The following is a 13,920-nucleotide window of genomic DNA, read 5'->3' as shown; positions in this document are numbered from 1 at the left end:
GCGGTGAGTCAGCAGAGGAGCCCTCCGCCTCGCTTATGGGCGCCGTCCCAGCGCACACCTCCAGCTCCCCCGCGGGCCGCGGCCGCCGGGTCCTCCCGCCTCGGTGGGGCGGGGCGGGGTGCTTATCTCCGCGTCCCCGGGACGCCTCGGCCCGAGACCCGGGCGGACTACAACTCCCAGCGTGCCCCGCGCTCCGTCCGCGCGCCCGCCCGCCCGCGGCACGAGCTCTCCTCATCCAGCGCTTCGCGTTTCTGGGCCGAGCGTCGGGCGAAGAGCGGCGCGGGCGGGCGCGGCGGCGGCGGCGGCGGCGGCAATGGCAGCGCTCGCCGGGCCCTGGTGGCGCGCGGCGCGGGGCGGCTGCGGTTGGCCGCGGGTCGCGCGCCTCTGCCGGCCCCCGGGCCCCGCCTGCGCCCCGCACCGCCGCGGGCTGCGGCACGGCCCCGGGAGCCTGGGCGCTCGCGGCCGCCTGGGCGCCGGGCTGGCGGCCGCGCTGGCCGGGATGACGGGGCTGGCGGCCGCCGCCTTCGGGCACGTGCAGCGCGCGGAGATGGTGCCCCGGAGCTCGGGCACCACGCGGGGCCGCTCGCCGGGCCGGCGCGGCGGCGACGACGACGACGAGGAGCCCGACGAGCTGACGCGTCGCTGCGGCTCCTTCATGGCCTCGCCCGTGACCGACCTGCGCGAGCTGCGCCGGCGGCCCGAGGACATGAAGACCAAGATGGAGCTGATGATCCTGGAGACGCAGGCACAGGTGTGCCGGGCCTTGGCGCGGGTGGACGGCGCCGCCAGCTTCTCGGTGGACCGCTGGGAGAGGAAGGAAGGTGAGGCGGCGGCGCGCGGGCGGGCCGGGGGCGGGGTTGGGGTGCGGGCAGAGGGTGGCTCTCAAGTGGGCAGGGGCTGCTGCGCCAGAAGGGACCCCCTTGAAGAAGATCGACTCGGAGCTCTCCGCTGCCAGGTGGGGACCCAGGCCCGCCGGTAACCTGGCACTGACCATTTCAGAACATTTGCCAGCCACAGTGGCGCTTTCCATGGGTCTATTAAGAAATAGTTGAGGCTTAGCGGCTAAGGGGCTTGCGGGCAAAGCCAAAGGACCCAGGTTCGATTCCACGGCACCCACGTAAGCCGGCTGCACTAGGTGGCGCATGCCTCTGGGGTTCGTTTGCAGCCACTTTCTTATCTGCCATTCTTTCAACTCCCCCCCTTAAGTAAATAAATAATTTTTTTTTTTTCTCACTGTAGTTCAGGCTGACCTGGAATTCACTATGTAGTCTCAGGTTGGCCTCGAACTCTCGGCGATCCTCCTACCTCTGCCTCCTGAGTGCTGGGATTAAAGGCGTGCGCTACCACGCCCGGCTTAATAAATAATTTTTTTAAAAAAGAAATATTTGAGATTAATAAGCTTCATGTTAGAATGTAGGTGCTGGACGGAGACCTTACCCCGCATTTCACCTCCTCCTCTGGGTGCCCTTGTCACTGTCCCCGCGTGGATAGAAGGGAACTGGGGCTCCCTGACTCTTCCTCTAGAGCTGTCAAGATTCTCCTCACTCATGTTGCACAAGAGATGCGTCACTGGCTTTTCAGTAGACGTTCTAAGTGCTCCTTTCAGATTTCGTGGAGGAAAGCAGTTCTTTAAAACACCGAAATATTTAAGCATTGAGACCCAATTCCTATAGTCATATATGTGTGACCATGTTGTTTTCTCGACTGCGAACGCCCATCGCCCATCTTGGTCATAAACTTGAAGGATCCCTGACTTTTTCCCAGCTGGAAACACAAGTGTGTTTTCACCAACGATTATTGAATAGTGATTTTTTTTTTTTTTGCCACAGCTACATAAAATGACAGTCTGTTTTCATAGTACTTCTGTTTTGCAGGGCTTTCTAGTGAAGGCCACAGAACCAGGACACAGCCTCAAGACGAGCTAGCTGTGTGAGCCCTGGGTGTTGCTTTATTTATTTATTTTCTGTGTGCCTCTGTTCCTTCGCTTATGAACTAAAGTAGTATCTGTGTATACGTGGTAGAAGACTTGAATATATGTGAAGTTCTTAGAATGTTGGAAAAATGGACAGCACTTGGAAAAATTATTTTTACTCTCGTCAGCTGTGTGATTTTGGAGGTGGTGTTTTTCCCCCTTCAACTTTAGTTTTCTCATTTGGAATGTGCAAAAACCTTCCTATGACCCAGACATCCTTAAAAGCATTTAGAAATAAAACAAGCCACACATGAACCTTCATGAAAAAATGGCTTTGTGGTGATCCCAATGTCTTAAAGAAAAGGTTCTAATATTACCTAAGTAATCATGTGTGTCTTACTCAATGTAAAGTTCTGAATCCTGTAAGAGTCTGAATATTTATTGTTTTTAGACTACAAACAAAATTAAAAGGCAAATGACAAATTGAGCAAAAAGATTTGAACTAATAAGGGTCTCTTAAATTCAGTAATAATAGCACACCATTCAAGTATACCAATCCTACCTGTGACTTCAGCTTTCTGTTCTGTGCCATAACAGATTCTTTTTAATTTTCTTTATTTTATTTATTGGAAAGAGGCAGATGTGTGTGTGTGAGTGGGGGAGGGAGGGAGGGAGAGGAAGAGAGACAAGAGAGAGAGACTGGTCTTTTGCTGCTGTGAATGAACTCAAGACTCATGTGCCCCCTTGTGTACATGTGTGACATTGTGCGCTTACACCGCTGTGCATTTGGCTTATGTAGGACCTGGAGATTTGAACAAGATTTCTTAGGCTTCCCAGGCAGGTACCTTAACTGCTAAGCCATCTCTTCATCCCCTTAGATTCTATTCTTAATAGGATTTGAAGGAAGCCTCTTCCAGTGATTTACTTTAGATAATAGCATGAGAATGTGGAAGAAATATTTTAGTTTGTGTGAGGTCCCTTATTTGCCTAGCCATCAATAGTAGCCTATGACATAAAGCTAAACTAATTTTCTACTTTTATTACACTTTTAAAAATAAATATACTATGGTAGATGATTTTGAAATAGAGGAAGAAGATAACTCCTAATCCCAACAACAGCAGCAAGTGTTGTTTTGGGTTTTTAATTTTTGGTCCTCATGTATCCTGTCGTTTCTACTGTGAGCAGGAGGTGGAGGCATCACCTGTGTGCTGCAGGATGGCCGTGTTTTTGAAAAGGCCGGAGTGAGCATTTCTGTTGTCCATGGGAATCTTTCTGAGGAAGCAGCAAAACAGATGAAAGGCAGAGGAAAAGTGCTGAAGATTAAAGATGGTAAATCAGCTAATGTTGAGTCTTTACTAGTTCTTGCAAACCTTTTCCCTAATCACTTGTATTTATATCATAGATATAGTTTCTGGAAAAGCTGTTTGGGGGCATATGTGTGATAAGCATATAATTGCAACAATTATATCTTAAGATAAGCTTACAAGGGATGGTAATCGACTCAGAGCTTACATTACCGTTATATAACTTCTGTCAAGCCAAGTGATTGCATCTCACTGTGTCTTTGACTCTCCAGGTAAACTGCCATTTACTGCTATGGGCGTGAGCTCTGTAATCCACCCCACGAATCCTCATGCTCCCACGATGCACTTCAACTACAGATACTTTGAAGTAGAAGAGGCTGATGGTAGGCATCCTGAGAATGGGGGAAGTTTGGTTGTGCAGGTCTGTATTTTAAAACGGGTCAAAAGATGTCCCATCTAACAACAAAAAAGGATGTACATAAACTGAATGAGGATTTAAAAAATTTTTTTGTTTATTTTTACTTATTTATTTGAGAGCGACAGACAGAGAGGGACAGAGAGAGAACGAGAGGGAGAATGGGCACACCAGGGTTTCCAGCCACTGCAAATGCACTCCAGACACGTGCGCCCCCTTGTGCATCTGGCTAACGTGGATCCTAGGGAATCAAGCCTCGAACCGGGGTCCTTAGGCTTCACAGGCAAGCACTTAACCGCTAAGCCATCTTTCCAGCCCCCCAAATGAGGTTTTTCAGGCGGAATATGGAGGCTTATTCCTTGACGGGTGCAGTGGAGTAAGCACCCCATATGAAAACTGCAGGTGTTACGCACTGACCTGCCATACTTCTCCAACATGGAGAGAATGAGTGAACTTAAACTGGAAGCTGCACACAGGACTTTTTAGAAATATGCACTTATATCTGAAGGAAGGCCTTATGCATGAGGTTAAGTTGAAATGGAGAACATGTTTTTATGGTTTCATGTGCCTTGTTGCCATGACATTACCATTGGTTTTAAGAACCTGGTGCACTTGGTGAGGCCTCACGCATGTCCTCCCAGGACTGTCACCCTTCAGCAGGGCCATGTGTTCCCAGGTGTCAGAGCACCTGTGCACTGCCATGCTGCTTTTGCTGGGGTCTCTGAGGGGGATGGTGTTTAAAGTCACTTTATGTTTTCATCCTGAAGTTACTCCGTTTTGTTCAATCTTTAATGTTTTTAAGCTGGTTACTTTAGCTAAGAGTATATAGTTCAGTGGTAGACCATGTTCTTAACATGTTCTGGGTTTGATCCAAGCACTGAAGATAATAAAAAAGATTGGATACATGTGCCATATAAGTGTGTTCACATTTTAACTTGTGAAAATGAAATCTTAAGAGACAAATCACGTTAACCTGTTACTTTGCGCTCATTTTGCGGGAACTGGCATTGACAGCTCCTAGACCGGAGTGAGCTCCTGCAGCCACTGTTCTCATGGCCGGCTGCGCCCTCGGTGGGTGCTTTTACCCTTTGTGGGGTAGTTGAGGGGATGTCATTGGCCGAGGGGTTGCTCCTAATATTAGGAGCATTGGAATCTCCTGGGGGAGATTTTTATCAACTGTACATGTCCGAGCCAGAAATTTGCTTTTTGAAATCATGACTTAGCTGAGGCTGCTTCGCTCCTCGTGTGAACCTTCATGTACAGCCAGCATTGAGAGCGTGGCCTAGGCAGCCGGAGTGGCTTTCCCATTCACTGCCCTGCTTCTCTGCTTGCGCCCCCTCCCTCCTCCCTCCCTCGATAGTTCCCTGCTTCCTTTTTGTTCTGTAGTTGCTTTGTCTTGCCCGTCTCTGTTTTACTCTCCTTCAGAGCTAAAATTCCATTTCTTGTTTTTTGATTACCACCTATTTCTGGCTTAACACATTCAGCTGCTGCACTGAGTTTGCAAATGCAGTTCAGGCCACGTTGAACCAGGAGTCTTCCTTTGGTAGGTAACAAGCACTGGTGGTTTGGTGGCGGATGTGACCTCACTCCAATGTACTTGGACCAAGAAGATGCCGTCCACTTTCACCGCACGCTGAAGGAGGCTTGTGACAAGCATGGGCCAGATCTCTACCCTAAATTTAAAAAATGGTACGTGAAGGTATGAACTTTGTGTGCTGAGTACACGTGCTATTCTTTTAAGTACCTCCTTCAGCTTAGGAAGGTCAAACGGCTTTGCTTTGCTCATTAGTAGAATACCAGTTCTAAATTTCCAAAAGAAACTATGTGCTTAAAATATCTGGATGTTTATATGTTTTAGATAGTAATACCTTGTTTTTTAATTCTAAATGATAAATGGAATGGTAGAATGATGTAAACTAAAAGTGATTGATGGTTGGGAATCAGAATCTGTGATCGTATGGTGGGATTTTTGAATTCTCATCCCAGATGACTTTAAGCTACTGAGACTCCATTTGAGGTGATCTTTTATGAGAACAGTTCTCTATTTGGGGACACTAGTTATATATAGAGACCATTGGAGGTACTTTTTTCAGGTTACAGACTCTTCTACATGTTTACAGCGTTTAGCAGTTAGGAAGCATGTTTTGGTAAGTGTAGGATGGATGGATTTCCTGTGTTGGCTCCCAAAGGGAGACTTCACCATACATGACAATTTACACTGACCAGTTTCTTCCACCTGCCCTTCCTTCAGTTGTGCATGCAGTAGACTCACTACACTCCATTGCTTCCGAACTTCACCTTGTTTACAGTATCCCTCTTTGGTGAATACAAAATTGACTTGGCTTAGGGTTTCCCCTGGCTGCTGTCATTATTCCAAGACTCCTGTCTTCTCCTGCAAAAGCATCTGTGCTTGTGAGAGCAGCAGCGTCACTGGTTTCAAGAAGTGCTCTGGCCATCTTGGACCCTGTCGCTCTTTTCACTGAAGTTCCTAGGGTTCCATATCCTTTAGATAGACATGTGTTCGTTGCCTGCTCTGCAGATAAAAGTCCAAGCTCTTTGTCAGTGGGTGACAGCCTCGGGAGAGCTGGCCAGCGGCTTGCTGTCGTGGCCCTGCCCTGACTGTGCTGTGTGTTCCAGGTGCGATGACTACTTCTTCATCGCGCACCGCGGGGAGCGGAGGGGCATCGGGGGCATATTTTTCGATGACCTCAACTCTCCATCCCCGGAGGAGGTGTTCCGCTTTGTGAAGAGCTGTGCCGAGGCTGTGGTTCCCTCTTACGTTCCCCTTGTGGAAAAGCACTGTGACGATGCCTTTACCCCCCAGGAGAAGCTGTGGCAGCAACTCAGGAGAGGACGGTGAGTGACGTGGTAACACTGAGTAATTGAGGGAGACCGGGCAGCTCTGAAGCAGGGTGTTGTGTTGTTGTGGGCAGATGCTTTGTAATAATCACGTTAGTACACACATCTTAATTTCTATTTTTAAAACGTTTTGTTTTTAAGGTGCTCTTTTTAAATTTTTTTGTTCATTTTTATTTATTTATTTGAGAGTGACAGAGAGAGAGAGAGAGAGAGAATGGGTGCGCCAGGGCCTCCAGCCACTGTAAATGAACTCCAGATGCATACGCCCCCTTGTGCATCTGGCTAACGTGGGTCCTGGGGAATCAAGCCTTGAACCGGGGTCCTTAGGCTTCACAGGCAAGCACTTAACCGCTAAGCCATCTCTCCAGCCCCCAAGGCGTTCTTTTTAAGATCAGTTGGCACAGTTTGGAAGCAGCCACCTTTTTTCTTTAAATACTTTTTAACTTATTTTAATTTTATTTACTTGTTTGGGGGGGTCAGAAAAAGAGAAGGAATGAATGGGTGTGGCAGGGCCTCCAGCCACTGCAAACAAACTCCAGACACATGTGCCCCCTTGTGCATCTGGCTTAAGTGGGTCTTGGGGAATAGAACCTGGGTGCTTTGCCTTTGCATACAAGTGCTTTAACCACTAAACCATCTCTCTCGCCCCTATTTTCTTTTCATAACCAGATAAATATTAAGAATGAATTTGTCTGCACCAGGATGGCCGAGTGGTTAAGGCGTTGGACTTAAGATCCAATGGACATATGTCCACGTGGGTTCGAACCCCACTCCTGGTATATGAGCTTTTCTTTAGCCAGGTATGGTGGCACACGCCTTTAATCCCAGCACTTGGGAGGCAGAGGTAGGAGGATCGCCATGAGTTCGAGGCCACCCTGAGACTACATAGTGAATTCCAGGTCAGCCTGGGCCAGAGTGAGACCCTACCTTGAAAAAGCAAAAAAAAAAAAAAAAAAAAAAAAAAGAATTTAATAGCACTGTCTAAAATAAGAAGGTCCATTGAGTCCACTTATTTACTTGAGACTCAATAGGCATGTATGTGAGTACCTGTGGAGTGTGATTCAACTGGTTTCTTTTGGTATCTTGGTGTTGCCCTCCATCCTTATGCCAGGATATGGCATCACTTAAGTTTTTGGAATTTTGTTGATTTGGTGTCTTTTTTTCTTTTTCATCTTAAAGTAGCTATTAGTTTAGAAGTCATGATGGTTCAATTTCACATCTGGAATCTTACTTGACCTGCTTTATCACATTAGGTTGCTGAATCAACCTTGTGAGTGTGCCTTACCATCAATAAAAGGATAACTGCACACATCTCACATGTATTTGGTTGGGCGTGGGGCCAGGAAGATGCAAAATGCCTAACACAGGGATGATACATAATCAGGAGTCCAAAAAAAAGTAAAATTTATCGTTAAGTGTAAATTATTTGTATTGAATCAGCAGCCATAAAAAGGATGAATTAAAGAAAAAATGAGACACCAAATCAACAAAAGTCCAACAGCTGTTGCTTTTTACACTGGTACCTGCTCTGAGGCTTGCTGAAGTCAGCTGTGGCCAGAAGGCCATTTTCAACCATGTGTTCACGTCAGTCTCCTCATGTGTGTGCCCTGCCAGCCCACGGCAGTTTCTTGACTGTTTTAATCACAAGCACATCCCTACTTCAGAGCTATAAAATCCGTTGTCTATTTTATGCTCATTCTCCCAGGCACCTGATGCTTTGGGTACTAAAATGGCAAGTAAAAGCTTTTGCCTTGAAGGGGTCAACTTAGTGTTCTAAGTTTACAGATACATGGTGGAGCTTATCCTTTTAGTTTATTACTTTTTGCAATCGTTAGGCTGTCTGGTCCCTGCATGTCAACTTGATATGTGAGTTGATTAGGCAATATGTTTGTAGACATTTCCCTTCATAATTTTTCAGCATATCTTTGCCACTCTTGTTCTTTCTCTTTACTTTTATCTTGGGCTTGTGAGGTTAGCAGGCACTCAGAGCCGGGTGGGGAAAACCTACCTAAGGAAAACTTTAAATTTTGTGGAAAACAAGGTGTTACAGCTGTGCATTGGTTTCCTATGCAAAGTTGGAAAGTTTTGTGAACACGAATTAAGTGAAACCTTTTCTACGTCTTAGATATAGCGGCAATGATTTTTTTTCATTCTGTTATTTTTTACAATATCCTTTGATGACAGTTTCGTTGTGCGTGTATCCTTGCATATGTGGTATCTTTTGAGCTAAGCAGAAGTCTGGACTCTTAGATTAGTTCTCTGTGGCATGCGCGGTGAGTAATCTTTAAAGAGAGGCTCTTTCTGTCACCTTATCTCTGGGCTGGAAGATGGTAATAGACTCTGGGGGGTTAAGATAACTCCACTGGACTATGCGGCAGAGACTGTAGATAGCAGCCCTGGCTTCAGTACCTTTCAGTACATTTACAACCCCTGCTGCATGTCCTTTGTGGATCACTGCTGCCAGTCTCTCCCACCCTCCGCTATGAGTCTTCCTGTCCTTGTCATCCCATGTAGCCAGTTGCCTTGGTTACTACTGTACTCTTCCTAGACCTTCAACCTCAGTCTCGTAGTCATCTTTTTTTTAAAAAGAATTTTGTGCTCTTCTTGTTTTTAAATAATTTTTTGGCTTATTTTTATTTATTTATTTGAAAGAAACAGACAGAGACATAAAAAGGCAGATAGAGAGAAAGAATGGGCGCGCCAGGGCATCCAGCCACTGCAAACGAGCTCCAGACACGTGCAATCCCCTATGCATCTGGCTAACGTGGGTCCTGGAGAATCCAGCCTCGAACCAGGGTCCTTAGGCTTCACAGGCAAGCGCCTAACTTCTAAGCCATCTCTCCAGCCCTCATAGTCATCTTTTTTACTGGAGAATAGAAACTAAAGGCTTTGGACTAACTTGTGTCTTGGTGTATTTTGGGAAAGGGCAGCAGGAAAAAAACACAGATATTTTTTAAACCAAAGGAGTTTGTCAAAGTCTATGATTTATAGTTAGCTCAGAAAGGATATATATATTTTATAATATGATATTATGATTATAATAAATTTTTAATACTTATGTAATATATATACATATATATATGTATAGAGAGGGGGGGGGAGGGAGGGAGAGAGAGGGAGGGAGAGAGGGATTGAGATTGGTTGATTGAGAGAGAGAGAGAGATCAAGATCAGATCTAAGTGAAAGTTGGTGGGAGTCCAGCAAGCGCTGGGGAGAGGGTCATTGACTCAGGACAGGAGCACAGGGTTGTTACCGGAGAAGGTTTCAAGAGCTCCTGCACTAGAGTTTTGACAGCAGGTCTTCAGTCCCAGCATCTGTTACAGGTCATGCTTCAGAAAGGAAAAAAGCCTTTTCTACAGTAAGTGCTGAAATCCTTTTAGCTCTAGTCCTTTTCCATGGTTTTAGGAATTAGTTTAAAAGATTTATTTACCTTTTGAGATAGGAATAAGAAAGTATAATCTAGTCATTAATACATGCAAGCCACTTGGTGCTAAATTAGCACTGTTACAGAACTCTGAAAGAAATCCATGGAGATAGAATTCCACACAGAAATGTGCCCTTCCGGAGGTGAAGTTCTGTAGGATTCAGGGGAACATTTTGCTGTGGTGAGTTTAAAAACAGCCTGAGGGTTGTATAAGAATAGCTGAATGAAGTTAGGGCCACAAGTAGTTTCTGAATAATTTGAGAAATGATCAGGAAGGGAGACTGCTTATAGACATTTTTACTTTTATGATTATTCTAAATTCTTTAGGGTAGTGGGAATCATGGTTTTGAAGAGATCTTTTTTTTAAAAAAAAATATTTATTTGCAAGCAGAGAGAGGTAGAGAGAAGAGAGACAAACAGAGACAGTGGGCATGCCGGCGCTTTTAGCCATTTCAGATGTATTCCAGATGCATGTGCCACTTTGTGCAGTTGGCATTTTGTGGGTACTAGGGAATCAAACATGGGTCCTTAGGCTTTGGAGGCAAGCACCTTAACCACTGAGCAATCCCTCCAGCCCTAAAGAGACCTTTTTATAGCCTGTGATGTTAAAGGTAGATTTGTGGGCTCGATTGATTTTAGAGCTTTTTCTCTGACAGTTTTATGGAAAACTTGGACAAAATTAACTCTGAATCTAGTTTAAGTTGATGTCAGAGACATTTTCATTAAAAACAAAACAAAACAACCCCACTGTAATGCAAATTAGCCCCTTTTGTCATGGTGACTATAAATTTAGAGAAGGAATAAAATATGCCAGTGTTTCTTAATACTACTAGTATTTTAAGAAAAAGGAGTATCTGGACAATACTAATCATTATTGATCGGCTGCTCCTAGCTGAAGCTGGCCTTTGGTTTCAGCAGTCCAGCCCTACATGAAATCCTTTACTCTGAAACATCTCAGTGTGGTGAGAACCAGAGGAACTGCGTTACCATTGTGTATCAGTGGTCCCAGCTTTGAGTCTATTCTGTTTATTTCTGGGAAAACATAACCTTCTTACTTGGCAGTTGCTGCGTGTTGGGACAGAATCTATATCCTATTGTTTGGTGGGTAGAATACCCTTTTATTCATGCTTTCCAGATGGCGAGAGCCCAGTGAGCTGTCAGCTGGTGTCTTTGTGCTGCTTCCAGCTGATGGGTTGGTGGAAAAGCTCCCCTTTAAGTATTCCTCATGAATTTCTGAAGGATTTTCCTCAGTAAGGTCTTACTGTTATTTGATATCTTTATGACAGGTATGTAGAATTTAATCTGGTATATGATCGGGGCACAAAGTTTGGCCTCTCCGTTCCAGGATCCAGGATCGAAAGCATCTTGATGTCTTTACCTCTGACTGCCCGGTAAGGAGATCATTCTTCATAGTTGTTTGTACACTCACCCCCACATTCAGTTGTCCCCCCAAAAAATGCGCATATTAGTAATGGCAATGTCTTACCTAAGATTCTTCATTGGTTTTAATTTTGCTGATTTTATAAGAAAATTATGGCCAGATAAGGCAAATCAAATTGGATCTTACAAGGGTGATTGTCATAGCTTTGGGTCTGAGAGGAAGGAGTGGAGACTGGTGGGATGAAGTTAGCTGTCCCCGCGTTTCTGGGAAGAGCTGTGCCTTAGAGTCACGCAAGCACCTGCTGAGGCCCTGCACACCATGAGATCCTCGTTGCAGGAAAAGTGTATTTTGGTCCTGGAATACTACTATTAACCCCACATATGTCCAAGAATTTAGACATTTTACTCAGGCAGCAAATTATTTTCTCTGAGTATGGTGGGTACCAGGCATGCTAGGCACAGGAGAGGCAGAAGAACGTGACACTGTTTCTTTCCTCTTGGGCTTTTATGTTTCATTCATTTAAATAGGTGTGGCATTTCCTGTTAGTTTTTTATTACATTTTGTGCTTTTTGTTTTGGACATGCATAGATGGGAATACATGCATTCGCCCTCAGAGAATTCCAAAGAAGCGGAGATCCTGGAAGTCCTGCGCCATCCTAGGGACTGGGTGCATTGACGCTGGAATGTGGTGGGCACAGGGTGTGTCCCCTCTCCATTGGCAGTCACTGTTGCCACCGTGTGGCTCTCAGTTCTCCGTGCCTTAGTGTTTGGGATCTTGTCATTAATGGGTGGTAAGGTGGCAGTGATGGGTTGTGAAGTCAAATGTCACAATTGTACTATTGTTTTTTTTTTGAGATAGGGTCTCACTGTAGTCCAGGCTGACCTGAATTCACTATGTAGTCTCAGGCTGGTCTCGAACTATGGCCATCCTCTTAGCTCTACCTCCCAAGTGCTGGGATTAAAGGTGTGCGGCACCACACCCGGTTCTTAGTTATACTTTTATTTTCACTTTACATGAGAAATTTATAAAAGTTGACATTCAGTTTCCAAGTATGAAGATAAGAGAATCCGAGTTCTAAAATGCACCAAGAAAGTTCTCTCGCCTTGTTTGTGCTTCTTAAAGTCACAGTCACTGCCACAGAAACACGCCAGAGACACATTTTGTCTTTATTACTTCAGAGGAGCTGTCCTCCTTGATAATTTTAGAATTCATCTTGAGGATAGTTTTGTCATTCCTGAAGTCTCTAATTTTAATCCAGCTTCCTCTACAGACCAGAATGATGTAAAATATATTTTCATAATGATAAGGGTTTAGGAATACCTGAATGTTTTTAGTCTCTTCATGTGTTCAAGATTCCCTGTTGTTTACAACTCTAAATGACATTACTGTTATTTAAATAAGGGACATCTATGTTGTAAGTTTGACTTCTATGCAACTATAATCTATTAATGTTGGGATTCTCTAAACTTTTCCTAGCGAAGCTTATATCCCTGGATTCTGATACTTACAGGTTGTTTGTCTTTCAGACGTTTCTTTATGGATGTCTAAGAACAATTACGAGACATGAATTTAGGAAATGTTTTTCATTTGGAAAATGAAATAAAAACATTTTCCTTTTTAGCTAAAAGGAATGAGTACGGCATGTAGGTGTTTCATAGTTTTCTTTTGTTTTGAAAATAGACTAATTAAAATGTTCTGTCTTTCAGATTAGAGATTCTGCAACTCTTATCTCTTAAGAGAAAAACCATAACAAAACTCTTAATGTATGATTCTTTATCTGTGTGATAGCATGGATGCATTGTTTTATTTGATTCCTAATATATTGAAGCTTGTAAGAGGCAGAGTCTCACATATATTTAAATATTATCCTGAAATATGTTGGATGTATGTGATTTGTGTGTGCTGTGTGGCTCTTTTAGGACTAGAAAAATGTACACATTCCTCAACATGTTCTACAGTAGATCCAACTAATAAAATTTGTTACTAAATAATAATAAGTATGTATATTCTTTATTTTGTTGGGATAATTGATACAGAAACAAAACATGCATTTCTCATTACTACAACTATACATCTGTATGCTGAAGTATTTTACCCAATAAAAATACTATACTTAACTTTGTAGCTTTTTTCTTTTTTTCTCAAGATAGGCTTTCACTCTAGCCCAGGCTGACCTAGAATTCACTCTGTAGTCTCGGGGTGGCCTCGAATTCATGGCGATTCTCCTACCTCTGCCTCTTGAGTGCTGGGATTAAAAGCATGCACCACCATGCCCAGCTAATTTGTAGCATTTTTAAAAATCACAGACAAAATTAGGAACAAATGGCCAATCAGCAGATGTGTGAATACATGTTTTGTAACTCATAGAAACATGAAAGCACTCAGCAGTGAAAAGAAATAACTATTGATAATTGTAACAATGTGCATACCATCAAAATCGCCTACTGTATTGTGACTTACAGAAAACAGTAAACAAGTGAGAACTTCTGTGAGGGAAGGAACTTCAGTGGTTGCCAGAGGCTGGAGGTAGAGAATTTCTTTTGTATTCTGTATCTTCACAGAGGTGGTGATTATTACATTGCGTACATTTATCAAAATCTGGTCTGGAGAGATGGCTTAGTGG

At 44.3% G+C, this 13,920-nt stretch overlaps 1 protein-coding gene and 1 non-coding gene across 2 annotated transcripts; both read left to right on the top strand.

The window, feature by feature from the left end:
- The first annotated feature begins 313 nt into the window (after positions 1 to 313).
- On the top strand, positions 314 to 13,414 carry Cpox (coproporphyrinogen oxidase). The gene is made up of 7 exons (XM_045148409.1): positions 314 to 821; positions 3,099 to 3,242; positions 3,490 to 3,600; positions 5,180 to 5,321; positions 6,270 to 6,488; positions 11,202 to 11,306; positions 11,885 to 13,414. The coding sequence occupies exons 1-7, from the start codon at positions 314 to 316 to the stop codon at positions 11,970 to 11,972; spliced, it is 1,317 nt and encodes a 438-aa protein (XP_045004344.1). The 3' UTR covers positions 11,973 to 13,414.
- Trnal-uaa lies at positions 7,188 to 7,270 on the top strand. The gene has a single exon. It is a non-coding gene; the product is annotated as a tRNA-Leu (tRNA).
- Positions 13,415 to 13,920: the final 506 nt, after the last annotated feature.

Source organism: Jaculus jaculus, chromosome 4 (genome assembly GCF_020740685.1).
Source record: "Jaculus jaculus isolate mJacJac1 chromosome 4, mJacJac1.mat.Y.cur, whole genome shotgun sequence".
Classification (NCBI taxonomy): domain Eukaryota; kingdom Metazoa; phylum Chordata; class Mammalia; order Rodentia; family Dipodidae; genus Jaculus; species Jaculus jaculus.
The sequence above is the reverse complement of the archived record's forward strand: the minus strand, read 5'-3'. Positions and strand labels throughout refer to the sequence as shown.